The sequence below is a fragment of the Solanum stenotomum genome, chromosome 9 (genome assembly GCF_019186545.1).
Source record: "Solanum stenotomum isolate F172 chromosome 9, ASM1918654v1, whole genome shotgun sequence".
In the NCBI taxonomy this organism is placed as follows: domain Eukaryota; kingdom Viridiplantae; phylum Streptophyta; class Magnoliopsida; order Solanales; family Solanaceae; genus Solanum; species Solanum stenotomum.
This window is the reverse complement of record NC_064290.1, coordinates 40,515,713-40,538,353: the sequence shown is the minus strand read 5'-3', so window position 1 is coordinate 40,538,353 and position 22,641 is coordinate 40,515,713. Positions and strand designations below refer to the sequence as shown.

Sequence of the window (22,641 nt, the reverse complement as noted above, 5' to 3'; positions counted from 1 at the left end):
TTTAAATTTTGACAAATTCAGCATAATAAAAGTTATCGTAAAAAATCAGTAAGTTCAAAATAGTAACAAGTAAAGTATTATACAAAAGTAGCTTTAATCTAATCGTAATACCAACCAAACGATTAATTGAAAATAGGGACAAAATATGAAGCAAAAATTTTCATCAAATTATAATGTTACTGCCTAATATCTTCAAAATTAAATTTTATGTTTGCATATGATAAGTTAGATGAAGTGTTGCACACAAACAAATCATGCTAGGATTAAAATAATTAAAAGTGACAGATCAAGGCTTAAGACGGTAAGCTCATATAGAACTACAACTAAATTTTATACAAACAAGTTGCATTTAATCATATCTTGCGGATGAAAGGAGTAGAAAAATGAACTTGGAGCAAAATTAGAATTGTGTTGATCACGTGTTGTAAAATCAAGAACAAGAATAACAATAAAAAAAACAAGAAAAATAATATAAATATCTTTCTTTTATCTTTCAAGTGTATCAAACATCCTTAACAATACCTCTATATATGATTATAGTGAGGAACATCAAAGGTATTGTAACTATAACATTAATATTTCAAAAGGTGAAAAAAATATGAAATTATAAAGGGAAAAGACTTAAATGTGTCATTGAACTTTGTGAAAAAACTCATTTATCTCATCTGGTTAAAAGTTTGCTATTTGAGAAAAGACTCATTCATGCCATTATTTTATAACTCCGATTTTGCAAAATCATTTTTTTACACGTGTCCAATTATAACTTAGCTACGTCATTAATTTTTTTATTTATTTTTTTGTTAAAAAAAGCCAAAATTCAAAGTCATTTGTGGAGTTAAAAAAAATCCGCCCTTATTAGAAAAATATTCAAAAAAAAAGACTTTGATTCGTGTTTTGTTGTTATTTTTGACACTAGATCTTTGCTCCCTGGTGTTCTTTTAGTCTATAATAATAATTTCAAGTGATTTCAAGTTGTAGAGAAAACTCTATCATTAAAGGATGTTCTAGTTTTAAAACTTTGAAGAAATTTCAAGTAGATCTTGTTGAGTTAGATTGAATTCTATTAAGTTTTGATATCTAACGAAGCTACTCTTGAAATTTGAGATGATCTCGTGAATATAAGTTGGAAATTTGATAGTTCTTGGCGTTCTTCATGTGTTCTTGAGAAAAAAGAAACAAAAAGAGTACATTTTATCTAAAACTCCAATGAAAAAGTTGTTTGAGATTTTGCTGAAATAAAAAATAATTTTATAAAATCGAAATTAAAAAATAATGACATAAATGAATATTTTTCAAACAAAATATCATAAATTAATCAAACTTTTCACATATGCCAATTATAAATAATCAATAAAAAAAATAATGAAGATATGAATATTATCACTACTCAACAGAAAGGAATAATGATCGTCCACAACTACAAATATTATTTACAACATGTGCTACTTTATATCTACATTCTATCTTTATAGTCATGGAGACCTTTTTTTTTTTCTCCGATCACTTAAGAGCATCTTTTTTAAAATTTGTCCTATAGTTCGTGGCTTACGTATCGTAATTACTAGCCCATATTATTATTATTATTATCATAAATATAATATTAATTTTAGTCCTCCAAATCTGCACCTCTTGTAACCAACCACTAGATGACCCCACTACCTCTCTCTATCACTACTGCTTCGGGTACCGAAAAGCCCACGTTGAAGACCCCATCTCTCTTCATGGATTCCTCGATTCTGACCTCAATTCCAATCTCCTTTTTCTGGTATTTCGTTTCTCCATTTTCTTTTACATGAAACTGATGAGCAATACGTTTTTGTGTATATCTATCTTCTGTTTGTTCAATATTGGGTCAAAATTATCACATCTGTGCTGTTTCAGGTGCTAAGCTGCAAGGTTGGTTTGTTTTGGACCTGCAGCCATGGATGCTTCTTCCTTTGAAGGTAACAATGGTGAATCATGCAATTTCACAGGAGTATTATTTGGTTTGTCACACAAAGTCAAATCAAGTTTCAATAATTGATCAAATTAAGGAAAAATGAATTGGGATAGAAGAAGTAACTGTTAAAATTTCTGATCTGTTTATTTTTCATCCTGCTAATGTGTTATTGCTAACGAAATGGTGTTGATCCCATCTCTTTTTATTTTCTTTTTTATATAATTAATTTTTATTATCTCTTGCATATTATAGTATGAAATGAAATTTAGTTACTGTTTCATACGTATAAAAAAAATAGTTTTTTATTCTTTCTCACATTGTGATTTTTTTTTAAAAAAAAAAATTGGTTTACTGAAATGGGTGTTAGGATTGATGGTTACCTACTTACCTACTCTTCTGGGGTATGTATTAGTTATTATTATATTATATTTGGAAGATGACAACTATGCCATTTTTTCTTTGCCTTACTGTGTTGTGATCCTTCGCATTTTACAATTTAGAAAAGGAGGATCACCTATGAGGACAGTTGAATAATGGAGGTGATTACTACCTTACGATGACACAATCATATTATATGATCAGTTTGGAATTAATCATGGAAATTGAGTGCTGCTATTATGTGAAGTCAAACTAGAAATAGCTAAAGAATTTACCTTTTCTGTTCTTTTTTTGTTTCCTACTCTTGCACAAATGATCTTTCTGATTTTTTTCTTCCTCTTAGGCAGTTACCCGCGCGGAAAAAGGATTTTGTTATTCAGTTTTTGTGGGAAGATGACACTCTTTTGGTGAGAAGATTGTTGAAAATTTATAGGGAGAGGAACAATCTCCAACATATTGTCATCGGTGTAGAGAAAACATATGGTTAGAAGGCTATGAAAGTCTTTTAGAGGGTGCTTATGAAATACTGATTTAACATGAAATGTATAAATGGGGAAGACATATAATCAATGGATCTTTGACAAGTGTTAAAACAATGAGAGTAGATATGGAGGAATTTTTTGTAACTGGATTTGCACCAACTTACAACAATAACAAGATACCCAATGTTCCCAAAGGTAGGGTCTAAGGAGGGTGGAAGCCGGGTGGGTGTGAGGGTGGAGTGTACACAGACCTTACCTCTACCTTTGTGAGGTAGAGAGGTTGTTTTTGATAGATACTTGGCTCAAGTTGAAAAAATGCATGTATAAATGCCTTCTTGAGTATTGCACCAACTTATCCAAACTTTTATTTATTTTTTCACACTAGAGATATGGTTTGAGCGTATAGTTTAGCTTATAATTATAGATGCACTAACCTTTTGTATACAAGATGATGTTCTATGTTCATATATTTGCTGATAATGTTGGGCCTATTATTATTATTATTATTATTGTTATTATTAATATAACCTAGTGAGCCAGTAAGAGCCTACTGCTAAAATGGCTCTGGAGACTAGCAACAGATGATCAGAGCTTATGGAAGGACACTATCTTTGCAAGATATGGAAAGGAAGGACCTTGGACTACTAAGGAGGTTAATACTCCTTATGGTGTGGGCCTATGGAGAACTATTAGAAATCAGTGGCCGAGAATTTGGAGTAACTCTGTGATTAATGTGGGAAATGGGAGGAAAACCTTGTTCTGGAATGATATATGGATGGGACAAACACCTTTGAGACTACAGTTCCAGACATTTATATTCTCAATCAGCAAAAAATGGCTACAATTTTAGAAGTCGGAAATGAACAAGGATGGAACCTGATTTTTAGAAGGTTCCTCAATGACTGGGAAGTGGAGAGAATGACTCAATTCTATAATACCTTGGAACAAGCCAAGAACCTTACTTGTGAGGAAGACAAATTGACATGGAAGCTGGAGAAAGATGGCAAGTTCAAGGTGAAATCAACCTACAAATTACTAGACATTTCAACTGAAACCAAGGAGTTGTGGCCTTGGAAGATAATTTGGAAAGGGAAGATACCACATAAGGTGGCTTACTTCACATGGCTTGTTGCAAGACAATCTGATAACTTAATGAAAAGAGGAAAGAACTTATGCTCCAGATGTTTTTTTTGTGAATCTGAGACAGAGACCATAAGCCATCTTTTGTTGCACTGTAAAGTGACTGAGAAACTATGGAAGTATTTCATTAACTTGAGAGGTATCACATGGACCATGCCTAGAAATACTGCAGAAGTCCTAGCATGTTGGAATAGAGATGGAAATCAGTCAGGACACAAGGAGAGATGGAAGATTGTCCCTGCCTGCATATGGTGGACACTGGACAATATGGAGTGAGAGAAATCAGAGATGTTTTGAGAACAAGAGTATCCCTTTCCAAAGCATTAAAATGAATTGTTGAGTGACCTTTTACTTTTGGTGTATCCATTCTATTCTCAACGATCCGGAGGACATCACCCTATTCTTAGATAGTTTATGAGGGAGATAGGTGTTTAGATTCTTTTTGGTAAACCTTCTATACTTTTGATGTAATTACTAGAGGAGTTCACTATTGGTGTACTTCTTTGTTTATAATACCAGTTAACTTTATCAAAAAAAAAACCTAGTGAGCCAGTAAAAAGTTGGAATTGTGAATACTTACTCAAAAGGGGAGAGTTCTAAGTCAAGTAGAAGTAGGGTAAAACATATGTACTATGTAAGTATAGTACTATAAGAACAATAATGTTGAGATGAGATTAGGACAGATTGTGACATTTAAGATGCAGACATCTCAGATATATAAGTTTAGTTGTCAGGAGATTGTTGTGAACCAGTGAAGGTGTAACATATCAAAACTAAAACATGATGTAAATTATTCTCTTAAAAAAATCAAACTACAAACATGATGATTGAAATGGAGGAATGGTGTGAAGGTGCGATTTGAATACGAAGATGTCTAACAAAGTGAAAGACAAGTTCGATAGACAATTGTGAGACCAAGGTGTTACATAAGACTCAATGTTGGACTTTTAAGGCCCTACTACATCCTCAAAAAGGAGCACCGTAAAAATGTAAATATAAGATGGATGTTCGGTCATATAGATATAATATTAGAAATGATCACATGTAACAAAAGGTACAAGTAGAACACACATAGAATATACTAGGATGTTGTTCTTAGATGGTTTGATCATGTTTACTGTGAACTCCAAATGAACTCATCCAAATTTTTTTAGAATATCACTGTGATAGAGAGTGCACATATCACTCATAGGGGATATCCTTCGGGGTGGCTCAAATGGTTTGGCTTGGAACTTCCATAATGGAGGTCTCAAGTTTGAAATCCCTTGCTAGCGATAGCAGAAGTTTGGTATTTTGGGTCAAGCTCGTCACACAGGGCTTGCCTAGTGCGGTATACCTCTCATGTGTGATTTGTGAGCTATTGCACATGAGTATGGTATAATTTGTAGGGGATAAAATAGGAGGGTGCCTCACATAGTTTGATCACCCTACTTAGACCGCCAAATGCACCGAATCTATAGAAGCAACACTATGATAATTGAAGGTGTTAAACGAGCACAGAGTACACTTAAATAACATGGCGGGACATTGTTTCTAAATATGTATGATATTTTGAAATCAATGAGGGTAACTTAGGATAGAACAAACGACCTTCAACTTCTTCGAGTCAAACGAAATTTTGCTAAGAGCAGAATATGGTAGAAGCAAATGACTCATATAGGTGATACCAACTAATTTGGAACTTCGGTTTAATGTTTAGCTGTAGTTATACTTATATTATGCCCCATATCTGGTTAGTGCTATATATTTATCAGTTTTGTGGCAAGTGTTAGATATAGAGAATCTCTAATTTTAGAGATCTCCAAATTTGCTTTAAAAGATAAAATATTTAGTTTTGGGACAAGATGGACCTAAATAGAGCAAAATGAATATGAGGTATATATCTGATCTACTAGTTTTAGTTTATTGATTGAGTGATCTCTCTTTCTTTCCTATTACTTGCATTTGATTACACATGATGGCTTTTCTTCACATTTTCTGGTGATCTGGTTGCAGTTAAAATATGTTCCATTACTCTGGGAAGCCACAAGCAGTAAGAAAATTGAACAAAATTAGCTTGAAGATCCTTCAAAAATGAGATGACATTACAAAAATAATTTTAAAATACAAGATTTAAACGAAAGAGAAGAAAGAAATGTCCCAGTTTTAATTACTATGGACTTGTCCAATGTACTTTGCTAACCATAGTGATTTTTATCCGATGATAATTTACAAACCTGTTTGTTTGAAGTTTTTCCTGCTTTCTTGTTCTAGGTATTGCACTTGATCCATCAAAGTGCAGTAAATTAAGTATGGAGGAAAAGAGAGAACTAGTTTATGAATTATCAAAGCAGTCACATGGTGCCCCTGAAATGCTGCAATCTTGGAGCCGTCAGGAGATTTTGCAGATATTATGTGCAGAGATGGGAAAAGAAAGGAAGTATACTGGACTGACAAAATTAAAAATAATAGAAAACCTACTGAAAATTGTATCTGAGAAGAAATCATTGGAGCATGAAAATACATCTAATCTTGAAATGCAGCCTTCATCAGAGAGTGACCAGAGGAGTTCCAAAAGGCAGAGAAAGGCCGAGCATCCAAGCCGTTTTTCTATTGAAGCTAATACTTCTTCACCAACAAATACTAATGTTAGTTTAGCCAATGTTGTGTACTGCAAAAATTTGGCTTGCAGAGCTAAATTAAGTTGCCAAGATGTATTTTGCAAAAGGTGTTCATGTTGTATTTGCCGTAACTATGATGACAACAAGGACCCTAGTCTATGGTTGATTTGCAGCTCAGAGCCTCCTTTTCAAGGGGATTCATGTGGGATGTCATGCCACCTTGAGTGTGCCATGAAGCACGGAAAATCTTGTATTACAAATGATAAATCAGACAAGGGCAATAATGGCACCTTTTATTGTGTATCCTGTGGAAAAGCTAATGATCTACTCAGGTAACTCTTTATATTGCCTTCTAACAGCTTCATCTGATCTTGTATTTTATGATTCCACAATAAGAAAGAGTACGTTTTTTCCGCATATCATCTATATTTGTTCACATCCCAATTTTTTCTTTTCTTTCTATTTTTCTGAAATTATGTGTATTATGGTTTATTTTATAAAAGTATTTTTATCGTCGTCAAGGTTTTGTCTACTTAACTTTCATCTTTGGATTAATATGCTGTGTTTTGGGGAATAAGTAATTCCATCAAATTTATGTTAGCACTCTGGACCATTTATCACAACAGATGCTCAACATGAGCATCTGAAAAAGCCTAATTGTAGAGTGTTCAGAATCCGTTTACTCATTTTCCTATTTTTTTCTTGAATCGCTTATGAGAATGTATATTTGCATCTCGTTTCTTCTCTTTTTCCCATTGGTGGTTAGACTGTAGATCATTGTGTGCACATTTTTGCTAGCCTGAATGAAAGTGCACTTTGATTTTTCTGTGTTAATCAGAGTTGTTCTTATGATTAACCGATATGGGGGATTTCTTTTCCTTAAGGGTTCAAATTAGAAAATAGAAGGTAATGATATATGAAGTATTAATGAAGAATCAAATCAAGTGTCATCTATGATGTACATAGCTGTGTGTGTTCTTGCTTATTTATAATTTGACTTGATCTAAGACTTGTTCATTCAAGCTTAATTTCCAAGAACTCTTAACATAGATTCTTAGCAAAATAGGAACATTAAAGTATTATCTCACTTAGTATGTCCACACATCCATCTCAACATCCTCATTTCTGTTACTTATATTTCTGGACGCGCGAGTTCTTGACCAGCCAACATTTTTCCCCATTAAACATAGTTGGACTAACAACCTCTATTTTTGACAAATAAGATAAGTGTTAAAAGTTGCTCTCTAAATCCAGTAGCCATTTAAAGTTCCAACATGAATAATTTGTAGAATTTGTTCTTGTCGGAACTTCCTTTGATTAACCACAATGTAATGCTACTATTCAATGGTCAAGTCTTTTAGTCTATATAAGTGGTCTGGGAAAAAGGCCATTCTTAAGCAAACATTGTTAAAACAATTATCAAGTGAAAATGAACAAAAGATTCTTATTTTTTCATCAAAAGGAAGTGTTCACTGATGGAGTGAGGTTGGTTGGAAGATGAATAGCTTGAGTGATCTGAGACATGCAGTGGTGGATGAGGACCTCCTATGTCCTGAAACCAGCCTAGGAAAGATTATCAGATTAACATCTGGGCATCACCCTAGTGTTAGCTCAGACTTTGCACTTTCTGGAAAAAGTGTCAAGGAAGACAAGGAGATGAATCTGTAAATTAAGGCTTCAAACCATGATTTCAGTTTAAAATTTGTAGAGGAGTTTTGTCCTTGTGTCTGGTGTTGCATAATTTTACAATCCTAAGCTTGTATTGATGATTGAGCTCGTGGGAGCTGTGGAGAATACCTTTCCTTTGCTATGAGCTCAACGAGCTTGTTGTGCCGCTACAAGCTTGTCAGATTGGCTATTAACAATTTTGAAATTTGATGTCTAACACGTGCTAAAGATGAATGTATTGAGATCTTCAAATCACTCCTTTTTTTTCGACAATGGAACGTTAGCCCATTATATGCAATGTTTCCTGGATAAACCATATGACACTGTGGCATGACCAAAGCTTTTGATGCCTGCTTTATTCCTAGCCTTTAAGGTCATACGAGTACAAATTTCTATTACATATTTTCTGAATTTTTCCTCCTTCCTATATATATTTTGCCAGTTTTTTTTTTTTTTTTTGAAGCTTTAATCCAAGTCTTAGAGTTTAAAAGCTATTTGTTACCAATGTCTTTGGATTCACCATGTTTTTCTTATCCCACGTAAGTGTGGTATGTCCCAATTATTGGTGTGGTCTATACTTGCTTATCTAATCCACTTATATAATATGATTTGAGTTTGTGAGATGATTGTTGTGTTATTGTCAAAATGATCGACTAATTGTGGGTAATGGACTCAAAGGGTTAGATTTGCAGCTGGCTATGAGCCCTTGCATTTTAACCTTTATTGTGTCAAAGGGACTCCTAGGACTACTGGGGAAGACCATTCTAAGCAGATATCAGTGCCAACATGTTGGTTGTGCTACCAAGGTTATTTTATATTCATGAAAGTATGGATTCCTGTTTGGTGAGTAGAGTTACCCCGTACTTGTGCTGGTGGGAGGTAACATCCTGGTGGAATTAGTTGAGGTGTGTCTAAGTTGACCTTGACACCACTGTAAAAAAGAAGAAAGAAGTATGGTCTTCTGTATAGTTAATGAATTTGCTGATGGCAGATGTGTAACATTTATTATATCTTGGACACTTCTAGCCTATGCGAAGTCTAACTGTACTTCATTAGAATAACAAGTTTGACCTCCTAAGGAAATCTAGTTTTGGGCTTGTTACTTGGATTTCATTTTGTCAGTTTGATAAATACTAACTGCAATTTCCATGCCCTGGATATATAATTGACTGGGACATCTGATGGAATAAATGTATAAACCAATAAAAATAAGACTTGTATTCAATGTATCACATGTATGAATTATGGAACATGTATATAGATTAACTTCTCTGACAGTGTTTGAGAAAATCTATTTATTCCATCCAAAAAAGAATGACACCATCAATATTTAGGAAGTCTAACAGATTTTTTCTGACGACCCTCCATCTTTCCAAAGTTCAAACATCTTTTTAGGTGTTTTACCTATGGAATATTGTGGTTTATAGTACTTTCTCCTCATCCAATCAAATCTACTGTTAATATTATGTTGTCCAAACATTCAGTTATTCCATGATATTTGGCTTATTTTCTAGTTTCTCTGATGTTAGATGCATAATGCTTATTCAGTGTAAGCATTCATTAAGTCTTCCGATGGTTCAAAATTGGGAAGCATAGATATAATCTGTGAGTCTATCTGTCACTTCCTTTTGTGGATCCTATTGAAGGATAGATTTTGTAGATATTTTAATCTCCATAAGCCAGTTTGTAAACAACTCCTATTTTGTTCCAAAAAATCTTTGGATTGGGGATTGACACATACAGACTACAGTTCATGAACACTACATACATACCAAACTAGTTTTTGTTGTTTCCTCTTTTTACCGTTTTGTACTAGTGGAGAAAGAGTACCTTGCTTCCAATTTTTATTAAAATAAAGGTGATATTCAATGTTTTGCAAACTATTGTGGCATTAAATTTATGAGTCATATGATGAAACTCTGAGAAAGAGTGATAGAGCATAGACTTGGGGACACCACAAGAGTAATAGATAACCAGTTTGGGTGTATGCCCAGTAGATCTACATTTGAGACTACATTTTTGTGGAGGAGATTAATGGAAGTTTATCGTAGACAAAATTTGCACATGGTGTTCATTGACCTAAAAAAATTATATGATAGTACAAAGAAAGGTTCTTTGGTGGGTGTCGACGTGTCGTCGTGTCGGAGAAGAAAGGAATTCCTATTAAATATATAAAAGTCATAAAAGACATGTATGAAAGAGTCTTCACTAGCCTGAGAACTATAGTAGGGAATGCGAAGGAGTTCTTGTAATCATGGATTTACACCAGGGATTGTCATTGAGCCCATACTTGTTTACCCTAGCTACGGATGAACTATCCAACATAATACAACATAAGGTCTAACCAACATGATACAAGATGAGGTCACTTAACTCATGTACCATCCCTTCGCCTTGCCCCTGGACATGATCCTATTCGACCACCGTTCACCAAAGCCACCAAAGGAGATGTAAATTAAACAAGATGTAAGCGAAATAAGAATCTACTAAAACTATTGAATCAAGTGGAGAGTCTAGGACTAATTAACTATAATAAGAACCGAAGAAAAGCAAGAAATAGTATACAGAATGAACAGAAGCAACTAGCTCTAGAATATGGGTACACCCAAAATACTAACACCAGAGAAACCACAAGAACTATGAAATATATGGCACTATGGATCAAGAAACGAAGAGTCAGAGGGCAGAGTTAAACCAAGAGCAAAGTGAACAAGAGATAGAGATATGCAATATTACACAGTTAACAATGATATGAGAAAGATAGATCTGAAGACAATATAGGGAACCAATCTGAAAACTAGATCTGAAATATAACTCTAAATATGCATATAGCAATGAAAACAAATCTGAAAACCAAAAACTGAAGGCAACCTGATGTGAACCTAGAATAATTTGGGAAGATAGAACCTGAAACTTGAAGAGGAGATAGGAGGTACTTCATCGGAGCACTGGTGGAGGTAAGCGGTCCGTGTTCTGCTGCTGCCCTCGAAACTTGAGACCCAACCCAGAATTATGGAGAAAGAAAACTCTAGAGTCGCTGGAGTAGATGTGCTTTGCCGGAGCAGTGGCAGTGAAGGACGAGCTGCGATGGTGACAAAAAACCCTAGAGTCAGGGTCCAAGAAAGTGAAAGAGAAATAGTCAGAGGGAGTTTTGGGGCCGGTGAAGAAGATGGCCGATGAGTGGTTAGTGCGGCGGCGAGATTTCACCGGAGAAGAAAGATTGCAACGCTGTCCAAGCAAGTTCTTGAATGAGATGAATTGTTGCACCCAAAGATGAAGGGGGCAAGTTTTCATGTTATTGCTAATTCAAACGTCATTAGCTTCAAGCAATAATGGAACAAGGTTAAGAAGATAGGAAATTTGTGTTTTTTTTCCATGCAGGCAATTTTCTGGGTGAATGAAATGATAGATGAAGATGTTATAAATAGAATCAGAATTGAGTAGTTGAAACAAAACAGTGTTGCTGGGTGTTATATGATAGAGAGATGCCTACCAAAGTGAAAGGTAAGTTTTTTAGAATAGTTATAAAACCAACAATGCTTTATGAGAGTGATTCTTGGGTCGTGAAAGTTAAACACATTTACAAGAAGAATGTTGAAGAAATACAGATGCTAAGATGAATTTGTGGTCATACTAAATTAGACAAGATTAGAAATGATAATATTACTAGAATGTTTAAGTAGCACACATCGAGGGGAAAATGTCCGAAGGTTTCTTGAAATAATTTGTTCATGTCATGCGTCGATCTGCAGTGTAATGCACCGGTCTATAGGTGTGCAACCATTGTGAGGGTAAGTGTTAAAAGAGGAGGAAAATGCATCTAAGGACCTAAAATCTTTGGGAACCCATGCAGACATAGCGCAGTGGGGCACAGTGGATAAAAAATCTAGATAGTCGATGACTGTTCTTTTGAGGCGAGGGTTTATCAGAACAACCTCTCTACCCCACAAATGTAGGGGCAAGGTCTACATACATCCTACTCTCCTCACACCTCACTTGTGGGACTACATGGGTTATGTTATTGTTGTAGTCAATGCCTATTAGTTGAAAATATGTTTTAGACATGTTAGCACTTTTTCTGCCCTATACTTTATAGTAGTGGTTTAGCATTTTAGAGATTTGTAGGTTCAAAAAATTATGGAGAACTTCTATTACTTTTTATTTGTATTTGCATACTATTGGCATGACATGAGTTTAAATGGATAACATGATCAATGAGGATTCATATAGCAAACCCCAACTTTTTTGGGACTAAGGTGTATTAATTGTTGTTGTTCGTAGATTCTTTGATGCTTTTTTGTAGATCAGTGTGTTCCCTGAGGAACCTCATTATTATGCATTATCTTAGTTGGCAATTGACCTATAATTATCCTACGTGTTTTCCTTGGACTCTGCTACAAAATGTTAAAAAAATTCTGTTGTGAAGTTAATTTTCAATTGCATTATTGAATTACAGTGAACTATTTCCACTATTGTCAGGATGCGGCTGACTAGTTTAGTGAGATGGTTGTTGAATCCATAAAGGAAAAATGTCAAAGAACTAATGACATGTACATAAACTCTTTTATTTACTGTGAGATACAGACCTCTATAATTAAAATGCAAGCTATGTTTATTATTTAGGATTAAAGATGTTCTATTTCTCCAATTCTTGCAGTTCCTTGAAAAAACAACTGATTGTAGCAAGAGATACCAGGCGCGTAGACATATTATGTTATAGGCTTTCATTGAGCCAAAAAATTTCTTTTGGTGCCGAAAATTGCCCAAAGCTGTATGAAGTTCTTGATGAAGCAGTGAACAAGCTTGAAGCAGATGTTGGCCCTTTGACTGGTTTGCCTGTGAAGATGGCTAGAGGTATAGTGAACAGGCTCTCATTTGGCCCTGCAGTTCAGCAACTTTGTGGTTTGGCTGTTGAGTACATAGATGCCCTTCTCTCTGAGAGAGTATCTGAAATGCCATCTAATGCTAAGGTCAAAGGTAATACTCATTCTAATTTGTGGTTTGTTTGTGCAGTACATAGATACTGCCCTTATCTTTTTATTGATTCTGTAGATTCCCCTTTCTCTTCATGTGTTATTGTGATGCCTTTATTGGTTTCTTTGTCTAAGCTTGGTACTCATTTGATTTAAGTCGAGTGAAGTAATCAGCATTTACATGGGCTATATTTTTTAGATTGCGAGGTGATAGAATCAAAGCTCGTCAGATTTGAGGATGTCTTTACCTCATCTGTGACTGTTGTTTTGAGTTCTGAAGGGTCATCTATGGAGAATGTTGTTGGTTACACTTTGTGGCATCGGAAAGCTGTTGAAATGGAATATCCAGTAGAACCAACTCGAACATTGTTTTCCCCAAACACTAGATTTGTGCTCTCAGATCTGATGCCAGCTACAGATTATGTTCTCAAGATTGTTTCCCTTGATAGCAAGAGAGAACTGGGAATGTTTGAAGTTCAATTCTGCACCAGTAAAGCTGGAAATGAACTATCTAATCTGAACATGAAAAGCTTAGAAGTTGAAAGAAGTCAAAGTCCACCAACAAATTGCAGCAACCTTTCTAATCCTTCTTCAGTGGAGGATGAAACTAATAACATCGTGCTATGCAGCAATGAGGATGAGAACAGACGGGATAATTGTCTTTCTTGTTGTGATAACACTGATAAAGCAATTTCTACAGACTTGTGTTGCACCACGATCGCCTTTGCTAGTAAAAGTCATATAGGAAATGAAGGAGTAATGGTATCTTTAGGTGATGAGGAAGATAGCATTATAAAAGTAACCTCCTTGCCAAATACTGATGCTGTAAATCTCGAGAACAAGCAGTGTTCAGATGTTCAAACAACAGAAGAGACGAGCACTGATAATGGGTCAAATGCACCTCTCCAGACTGCCTTAGAATTTACACCGTTTGTAGGTAGTGTGGAAGCTGGCTTACCTATTACACCCTGCAAGATGGAGACTGTGAAGGGAAGTCTTGGGCGGAAAGGAAAATCAGAACATTGCAGCAAGGATCTCGATAATGGATCAGGGAAGGAGGATGGACCACAAGTTGGCTGTTCTTCGAAGAAGAGAGTTGGAGAATGGCATGAAGAATGTGCTGGTACTGGAGATAAGGATTTTGAGTATTACGTCAAAGTAGTTCGATGGTTAGAGTGTGGTGGGCATATTGACAAGACATTCAGGCAGAAGTTCCTAACCTGGTATAGCTTAAGAGCTACACCACAAGATGTTAGGATTGTCAAGGCATTTGTTGATACCCTAATCGAAGATCCAGCATCACTTGCCGGGCAGCTGGTTGATACTTTCTCTGATGTTATTTCAAGCAAGAGAGCTTCTGTAGTTCCGGCAGGCTTTTGCCTAAAGCTTTGGCATTAAAGGATTCGGAATGTGGATCCTCTATCCTCTGCTTCATGATTTATAGTCGCTGCTTAACTGAACATAATTCTTTGATTCCCAAATTGTTCGATGTGATTGTTAGTCGATTCATATTTATGATGTAAACGATTAAACCATCTTGAATTTTTTTTTTCCTTATAGGTTGGTTCTACCCAATTCATCCACATTTCTCTCTGATGTTATGACATTGGAGTTGGAATGAAAGTGATATTGCTGTAAGATAATTTGAAATACAAAATCTGATTCGATATTTACTACTTCTTCTTTTTGTAGAAGAAATTTTTCTTGATTTGTTAAACCATGAACTTTTTGATACTCATCCTAAGTTGTACCTTTTAGTGTGGACGTCAAGAACTAGAATGTTTGGAAGAGAAATTGACTAGGGGTGTACATGGTCGGGTTGGTTCGGGTTTTTCAAATATCAAACCAAACCATTTGTGTCGGATTTTTAAATTTATAAAACAAACCAAACCAATATAATTCGGGTTTTTTCGGATTTTTTGGTTTTTTCGGGTTTTTCCGGTAAAGTATTCATACAAACATATAATTTACTAGTATTTCAAATATTTCTTTAGTCCTACAAAAATACAACTATATAAGATGTTTTTTAAAAATATAACACAATATGATATGATTAATGACACTAAAATATCTAACAAAAATAATAAAAATGAAATCGCGTAAAACAAATATTGCAAATTAACAAGTCATAATGAAAATGATCATAATTTAAAAGTACTAAATCATGCTAAAATTAAGTTTAATAAGTATTAGTTACATGACTAAATATTAAAGGAAATTAAAATTAGATTATGTATTTTAATTGTCTAACCCAATGTAAAACTAAAGAACAAATATTCAATATTATTGTCATTCTTACTGTTGAATTGATTTTCTTTTTGCATTAGAGTATTAATTTGATTTTGATGTAAGTTTTATTATAATTATCAACATCTGTGAACTATAATCTATATTGGCCCATTTATAATTCTAAGTTTCAAACTTGAAATAATATATTAAAAGATAAAAACTATGAAAAGTATAAGAAATATTTAAAAATTATATCAAAGTAAATATTTTTATGTATAAATAAAATTTTAAAATTATATATATAATGTCGGGTTGGTTTGGTCCCGGGTTGGTTTTTTTTGGTTAAAACCAAACCAACCCAAATATAGTCGGATTTTTTTTTCAAGACCAAACCAAGTCAAACCAAACCACTAGTCGGGTTTTTTTCCGGGTTGACTCGATTTTCGATTCGGTTTTGTACACCCCTAGCATTCACAGTGACATATTTTGATTAAAATTAATAGATTTCAATAGAAAATCAAGAAGATGTTTATCACATAAAAGGTTGTTTTGCGGGAAAATGTCAGCCTATAAACTTTATTTATCATCTTTTTAGCTCAATTTATAATAACCCAAAATAGATTATTCTCCGTAGTTAAACACATTTATTATGAGTAATTCCTAATTATATGATGTAATATAAGATCTTAAATACAAGGTAATTTTTCCAAAAAAACAGATTATATATCACATAAAATGAATTAGATTATATACTAGTGACTAGTGAGAATTGTTTAAACTTCAAAATTTTCACCTTTACCACAGATATCTTTGACTTGTTGAAACCACAAGATTTAGACAAGAAGTCTCTTAAAATACTCCATATCCAACCAAAAATACAATCACATAAAATGAAACATATTTTGAGGGAATTAATAATTATTTTTCATAACAAATTGATATCCAAGCTACCTTGTTGCAACAATGAAGACATAAACTAACATTCCCTCTTCAGACTAAAAACGGGAGCAACAAATGAATCAAAACATCAATCGTTGTAGCGGTAGTAAGAGAAGAGAAGACCGCTATACTACGACAACAACTACAAATGCAAATTCAACTATTCTAACTTTACAAGCAACAGTCTAATGCACGAAATACAACAACTTATATTCGTAGAGTTTCCCCAAAACGAGAATCGCACAATTTTCTGCACTCATCTCTTGTGCTCAGTATTTTATATATATGTCGAATCTCCCTTGGTGCCATAACGTAGCGTAAAAGACAAGTATCATATACCTTAAAACAACAAAAATGAATCGATGAGAAGATTAAAGAAAAAAAGAAGGGGAAATCAATGTGAATTTGTTGATAGCTAGCTCACCTCCTTTTTTGTCATATCAGGGAATTCAGTTTTGACAACGTCCTCAAACTCGCAACTACAAAAAGAGACAACATTATCCAATGTTGAAATTTATAAAAATAAGAGACGAGCAAAATAATATATTTACTTACTAATATGAAGAGAAAGAGTAAAGCACGCCTTCTTTCAACCGGCACTGCATTGCATATTCGGCCTCGGTGAAAATAGCTACTTTAAACATTGTTTGCTTGAAGTTTTTCACCCTCAGGTTGTTTCCCAAATTTTTCCAAGCCACATTAATATCTTTCACCGGTATCACCCGGCCTCTAAAAGCTCGAGTCACTTCATCCTGAAAATTCTTTGCTTCTGTCAAATCCTTCCACCTGCAGTTGATTAGCTTTACAAGCTTACTTTCATTGCAACGTTTAATATCCAGAACGTTTATAAATTGTCCTCCTTCTCTTTCTACGACCTCAACTTTTGTTGTCCTTGGCATCTGTTTTAAGTAAGCTTCAATTTTCTCTTTTGACGCGTGCTTCACTTTAACATCTCCAGGTTGCAATAACTTTGACTAGAAAAAACAATCTCAATCAAACATCACATGAAATGGAGTCGTCCTTTAATTACCAAAATCACACTTATATCCCAAAACAAAAACTACATTCGGCCACGGTTATTAGAAAGGGCAAAAACAAGTATAAAAACTAGCTAGTCGAACAAAACTATTTACATTTTTTGTAAATGTCTTGTACATAACATACAAAAATGTATACATATACAATAATAATACATTTTTTGGTTATCATTTTGGGAGCAGCTATACAGTATCATTTTCTCATAAAATTCACAGCAAGTTTGTATATTAAACTTATAGAGAAAATGACATAAATGATCAATTATGCTTCAATGTATGTTCAAAATAGTCCCGTAAGTGTGCAGTTGAAAGAATGAAACTACACTAGACATTTGAGAAAATACGACTAATGACCAAACATACGACTTACCCATTTTTTCCCGAACATATCAGAACGATGCAAACATATTCCACCATCCTCAATTGTCCGTTTCTCCTCATATTCTTTTTGCTTTTGCCTTGGCATTGCACTATAGCGCAAAAGGCATGTATCATATACCTTAAAAACAACAAACAAAAGAGAGAAAATGAGCAAGCAAAAAAAAAAATGGACCCGTTAAAAGGTACTGACAAATAGAAACAAAGAATAGCTCTAGCACCTCTTGTCTTGTCATATCAGGGAAATTATATGTGACATCCTCTTGAGACTTGCGACTGAGAAAAATGAAGAAGTTTAGTGTTGGAAAACTAATTTTCGATTCAAAGTATGAGGGTCAACTAACCTACTTTTTATGTAAATTTGATATAAATCTTATATGTATTTTTTTAACAAAAGACTTTTTCCCATTTAGAAAGTATCTAAAAATTATTGTAAGTCGCAATGGTTAACAATTCAAAATATTTGAAAAGTAATTAAAAAAGTTTGTGATCAACGAGAAAATAGCTGGACAAATAAATTGAAGAAAAGGGAGTATTACAAAACAATGCTAAGAGAAGAAAAGAACATGAGTGACTCAAGTGTGCGGCCTCCCAAAAAAAATTAGAAGTGAATCTTATGATATTACTTTCACTTAAAACAATATTTTGAAGATTGTACAAAAAAAAAGTACAGAAAAAAATTATAGTATTAAAAATGAAGAAAAGAAACAATCGAAATATTTTAGAAGTTCAAATAAAACAACTCAAATATTCATATTAATAAATAAAGTTTTTATAACATCTAAATAAAGTTTTTATAACATCATCTAAGTGCAGACAAATGACTAACATGTTTTTTTTTTTTTTTTTGATGACAAGGGAAACCCGCAGCCGCTACCCTTTGGGTGCGCACAGGGTAAAACCCCCGCTCCTATGCAATAGCTCGCAAACCACATAGGAGAGGTAACCCGCACTAGGCAAGCCTGGTGCGACGAGCTCGACCCAGAAGGCAAACCCCTTGCTTTCGCTGGCAAGGGGTTTCGAACTTGAGACCTCCAACATGGAAGTCCCAAGCTCAAACCACTGGGCCACCCCGAAGGGTTCAAATGACTAACATGTTAGTAACTAAAATTTAAAATTCTTATAAAATAGTCTAACAAAAATAAATGATTACTGATTACTCACAAATATATATAGGCCACTAATTTTATTGAGTATTCTTATAAAATAGTCTAACAAAAATAAATGATTACTCACAAATATTTTTGTTAGACTATTTCATAAGAATAGTCAATAAAAATAAATGATTACTCACAAATATATATAGGCCACTAATTTTATTGAGTATTCTTATAAAATAGTCTAAAATAAATGATTACTCAAAAATATTTTTGTTAGACTATTTTATAAGAATAGTCAATAAAAAAAAATGATCACTCACAAATAAATATATATAGGCCACTAATTTTATTAAGTATTCTTATAAAATAGTCTAACAAAAATAAATGATTACTCACAAATATATTGCGAATGCACAAAGCACATCTTCCTTGGGTCCTTGTTTAAACCACCTTTCCACCACCTTTCTAATATTATTGTAATAAATTTTTCTTGCCTCTAATTGCATAGGAATAAAAACCTTAACATCATCATCCAATTCTTCAAATAATAAGAGAGGTCTTGACATTGGAAATTTATTAAACCGAATCCAAATTTCACGCTCAACATACTCTTCTGGAGTAAAGTCTTTCCACCGGCTTTGAATTAGATTTGGTAGATCAGTATGAGAAGGATTTATAAGGATAGATGCTGCTGCAAAGTTCTTAAAACCAGTACCGGGAAGTTGTTTCTCGATGTTCCTTTCTATAGAATTTCGAATTTTATTTAACTGCAAAGGAATAAATTGATAAATTTTTTTTTTTTTTAAAAAAACATATTACCAACATAATAATTAATTTAAAGGGAGGGTTTGAGTAGACCTGAACAGCACTATATTGTTGCTTGTGCTTGAAATCTTGTCCATTTTTCTTCAAATTATTATTTGATTCTGGTGTACTGCCATAGAATTTGCGCTTGCGCTTGGATCTTTTCCCTTTTTCAAATTTGAAATTATTATTTGATTCTGGTTTGCCAAATTCATTATTATTTGGTTCTTGCCTGGTAGATAAATTGAAACAGAAGAAATTAAACATTTATTTAGTATCAAGTCAATTTATGTTGTTGAATTCTAGACTACAAGATAGAATATAGAAAATAGAATTAATGGAAGAACAAATCAAACACAAGTATATTTCTTGAACTTAAGACTTGACCTAATCCAATTTTTGGGTATGAAAAATATTATTGCTTGATTCAACAAACTAGGAGTCAGAAAATTCACACAGAATATAAAAGGGGAAGGATTAATGGCAATAATTAAGAGTCAATAAACATAAATTCATGTGAAAATAAACTTACAATTCATGTTCAAACTTCACATCCTGTGGCTCTCTCTTAACCGTATAACCAAAAGTGTCCATAGATCTTTTATAAACCTACGACAAATTGATACTGTCAAATCTATCGGCCAAATTAATAATTTTTATAACGATAGAAGAGAAAAACAACATACCTCTTTTTGGTTTCTCTCTGGTGGAACTTGTACAGCTTATGCTACCGGTTAACAAGTTTTATAGGGTCAATATTTGGTTAGCCTGCATCTGCTTCCTAAGTTAAAAAGGGAATGGACGGCCCAAGAGAGAAAAAAAAAGGAAAAATTACTTAAATACACAACACTTCTTTATCTATTCTCAATATTTCCCTACTCTTTTACTAAAATACAAAAATCCCTTATTTTCCCCCAATTCAACTTAATCGGATACTTTATTAGTTTAAGTATCCGCCCGTTATTAATTAAAATATCCGCGCTACTATATTATGCATCTGCCCGTTAATTAAGTATCCGTGCTGCTAACAACTTAATAATTTAAGTATCCGCCCGTTATTAATTAAAGTATCAGCGCTGTTATATTATGCATCCGCCCGTTAATTAAGTATCCGTGTTGCTAACAACTTAATAATTTAAGTATCTGTCCGTTATTAATTAAAGTATCCGCGCTGCTATATTAAGTATCCACACTGCTATATTATGTATCCGAAAAACACTAAAAAAAGGGATTTTCGGTAATTAATGAAAGAGTAGGGAAAGGAAGTAATTTCTTTCTTATACTATGTCATTTGCCTAATTTTTACAAAAAAAAAGGGACCCACGTATCTATATATCTATATATATATATTCCCGGGAAAATTAGCAATTAAGTCATAATACTTAACATATTTAGTTAAAATAACAACACTTTAAAATATTTATTTAAAATGTCAGAATGACAATATTTTAAAAAATAATATGTATTCAGATTTTAGTATTTAAAATTAATTTTATTTATGAAAACAGTCCTATATTGGACCAAATTCTAAACCAATCAGTTACCAATACCCATTAACCTTCCTTCTTCACCTTTCACGTTTTTACCCCACCTTTCACGTTTCTATCCCTTTTTCACGTTTCCATATTCTTTCTTCAAGGTGCTCACAAATTGTTCATCAAAATATATATTTTAATTCAAGAAATTTTCTCTAAAAGCTAAAATATTGTTGTTTTGAAAATTTTCCCATTGAAAAAAGTCCAAATTTACGCCGCCATCCAGATCTATAAAAGCCTTACATCGTCCCTTACCTTCTTCCATCGTCGGCTTTGCTGGTACCTTACTCTTCTATTTTTTCTTTGTTCTAAGTTAATTTGTTGAGTTGTGTTTGCTTAGTTATGTATATTTTGTTCTTGGAGTCGAATTTTTATCGAAATAGTCCATTGGAGTAAGGTCTGCGGACTATTACCTGATGATTCACTTTAGAATTTGGGGTGGGTTTGATTTGATAGCCGCATAGCCCAAAATGTGAAAAAAAATCATCAGAAATTAAGCCATTTTTGTTGATTTTTTAGCAGTTTGAGTCATTCTTCGAAAGAATCATATTGCTTTATTATCCGAAAATGGTATTCTCATATCCTATAGCCTTGTAGAGCAGAATCTCTGCTATTACTATTTGGGAATTGCCATGAGAAGTACATTTTTAAAAATTAAATTCATACTTTTTGTTATTGTTTTAAGTTTTTTATTCTTCAACTTTATTTATTTTTATGCAAGTTTGTTTACCTATTCATCTAATATTTATGTATTTTAGATTTTTAGTCGATTAAACTTTTTTTTTCTGATTTCGTTTTAATATTTTCATAATTATTAAAATCTACAAATTCATTCATATGTTTATTTTGTTTGATTTTTAATACATTTATATTTGCTTTTATGGTTTTAAATTCGGATAAAGCATATGTATGTCTACAATGTCTGAATCAACAGTTTAATTGTGTATTCATTCTATCTATATATATCAAAAAAGTTTTACATTTTTTGTTTTTACATTGTATTTCAATCTCAATTAGTATACCAACATGTTTGTATTTCCTTCTTAATTTATATTCATCCTAACTGTATGCTAACAATTTTGTATTTTATTGGGTATTCATTCTTTATTTTAATCTCAATTTATATGTGAACAAGTTTGTATTTCTCTTTTGTTTTGTATTCAACCTAATTGTATACCAACAAGTTTTGTATTTTATGTGTCTACTTTACCTTTCAAAGTCACTTTTGTATTTCGAATGAAGAGAGTATTTCTTTTGTATTCACACTTTATATTCAATCTCACTTTGTATTTATAACATTGTATTTTCATCTAACTTTTGTATTCATATATTGTTGTATTCAACATATAGTTCATGATCGATTAGTTTGTATTTTACCTTTCAAAGTCACTTTGTATTTCAAATGAAGAAAGTATTTCTTTTGTATTCACAACTTTATA

The 22,641-nt window shown here is 33.2% G+C and overlaps 2 protein-coding genes across 2 annotated transcripts; one reads left to right on the top strand and one right to left on the bottom strand.

Moving 5' to 3' along the window:
* Positions 1–1,627: 1,627 nt before the first annotated feature.
* LOC125877134 (VIN3-like protein 2) lies at positions 1,628–14,853 on the top strand. The gene is made up of 5 exons (XM_049558455.1): positions 1,628–1,765; positions 1,882–1,943; positions 6,193–6,871; positions 12,865–13,184; positions 13,380–14,853. Exons 2-5 carry the CDS (start codon positions 1,922–1,924, stop codon positions 14,576–14,578), a joined length of 2,220 nt encoding a protein of 739 aa, XP_049414412.1. The 5' UTR covers positions 1,628–1,765; positions 1,882–1,921; the 3' UTR covers positions 14,579–14,853.
* A 1,475-nt stretch (positions 14,854–16,328) lies between these two features.
* LOC125877135 (uncharacterized) lies at positions 16,329–20,473 on the bottom strand. The gene is made up of 9 exons (XM_049558457.1): positions 20,354–20,473; positions 20,200–20,276; positions 19,722–19,899; positions 19,260–19,630; positions 17,985–18,039; positions 17,756–17,884; positions 16,904–17,322; positions 16,773–16,827; positions 16,329–16,687 (listed from the first exon to the last, which is right to left on the bottom strand). Exons 2-9 carry the CDS (start codon positions 20,259–20,261, stop codon positions 16,556–16,558), a joined length of 1,401 nt encoding a protein of 466 aa, XP_049414414.1. The 5' UTR covers positions 20,262–20,276; positions 20,354–20,473; the 3' UTR covers positions 16,329–16,555.
* Between the last annotated feature and the right edge of the window lie 2,168 nt (positions 20,474–22,641).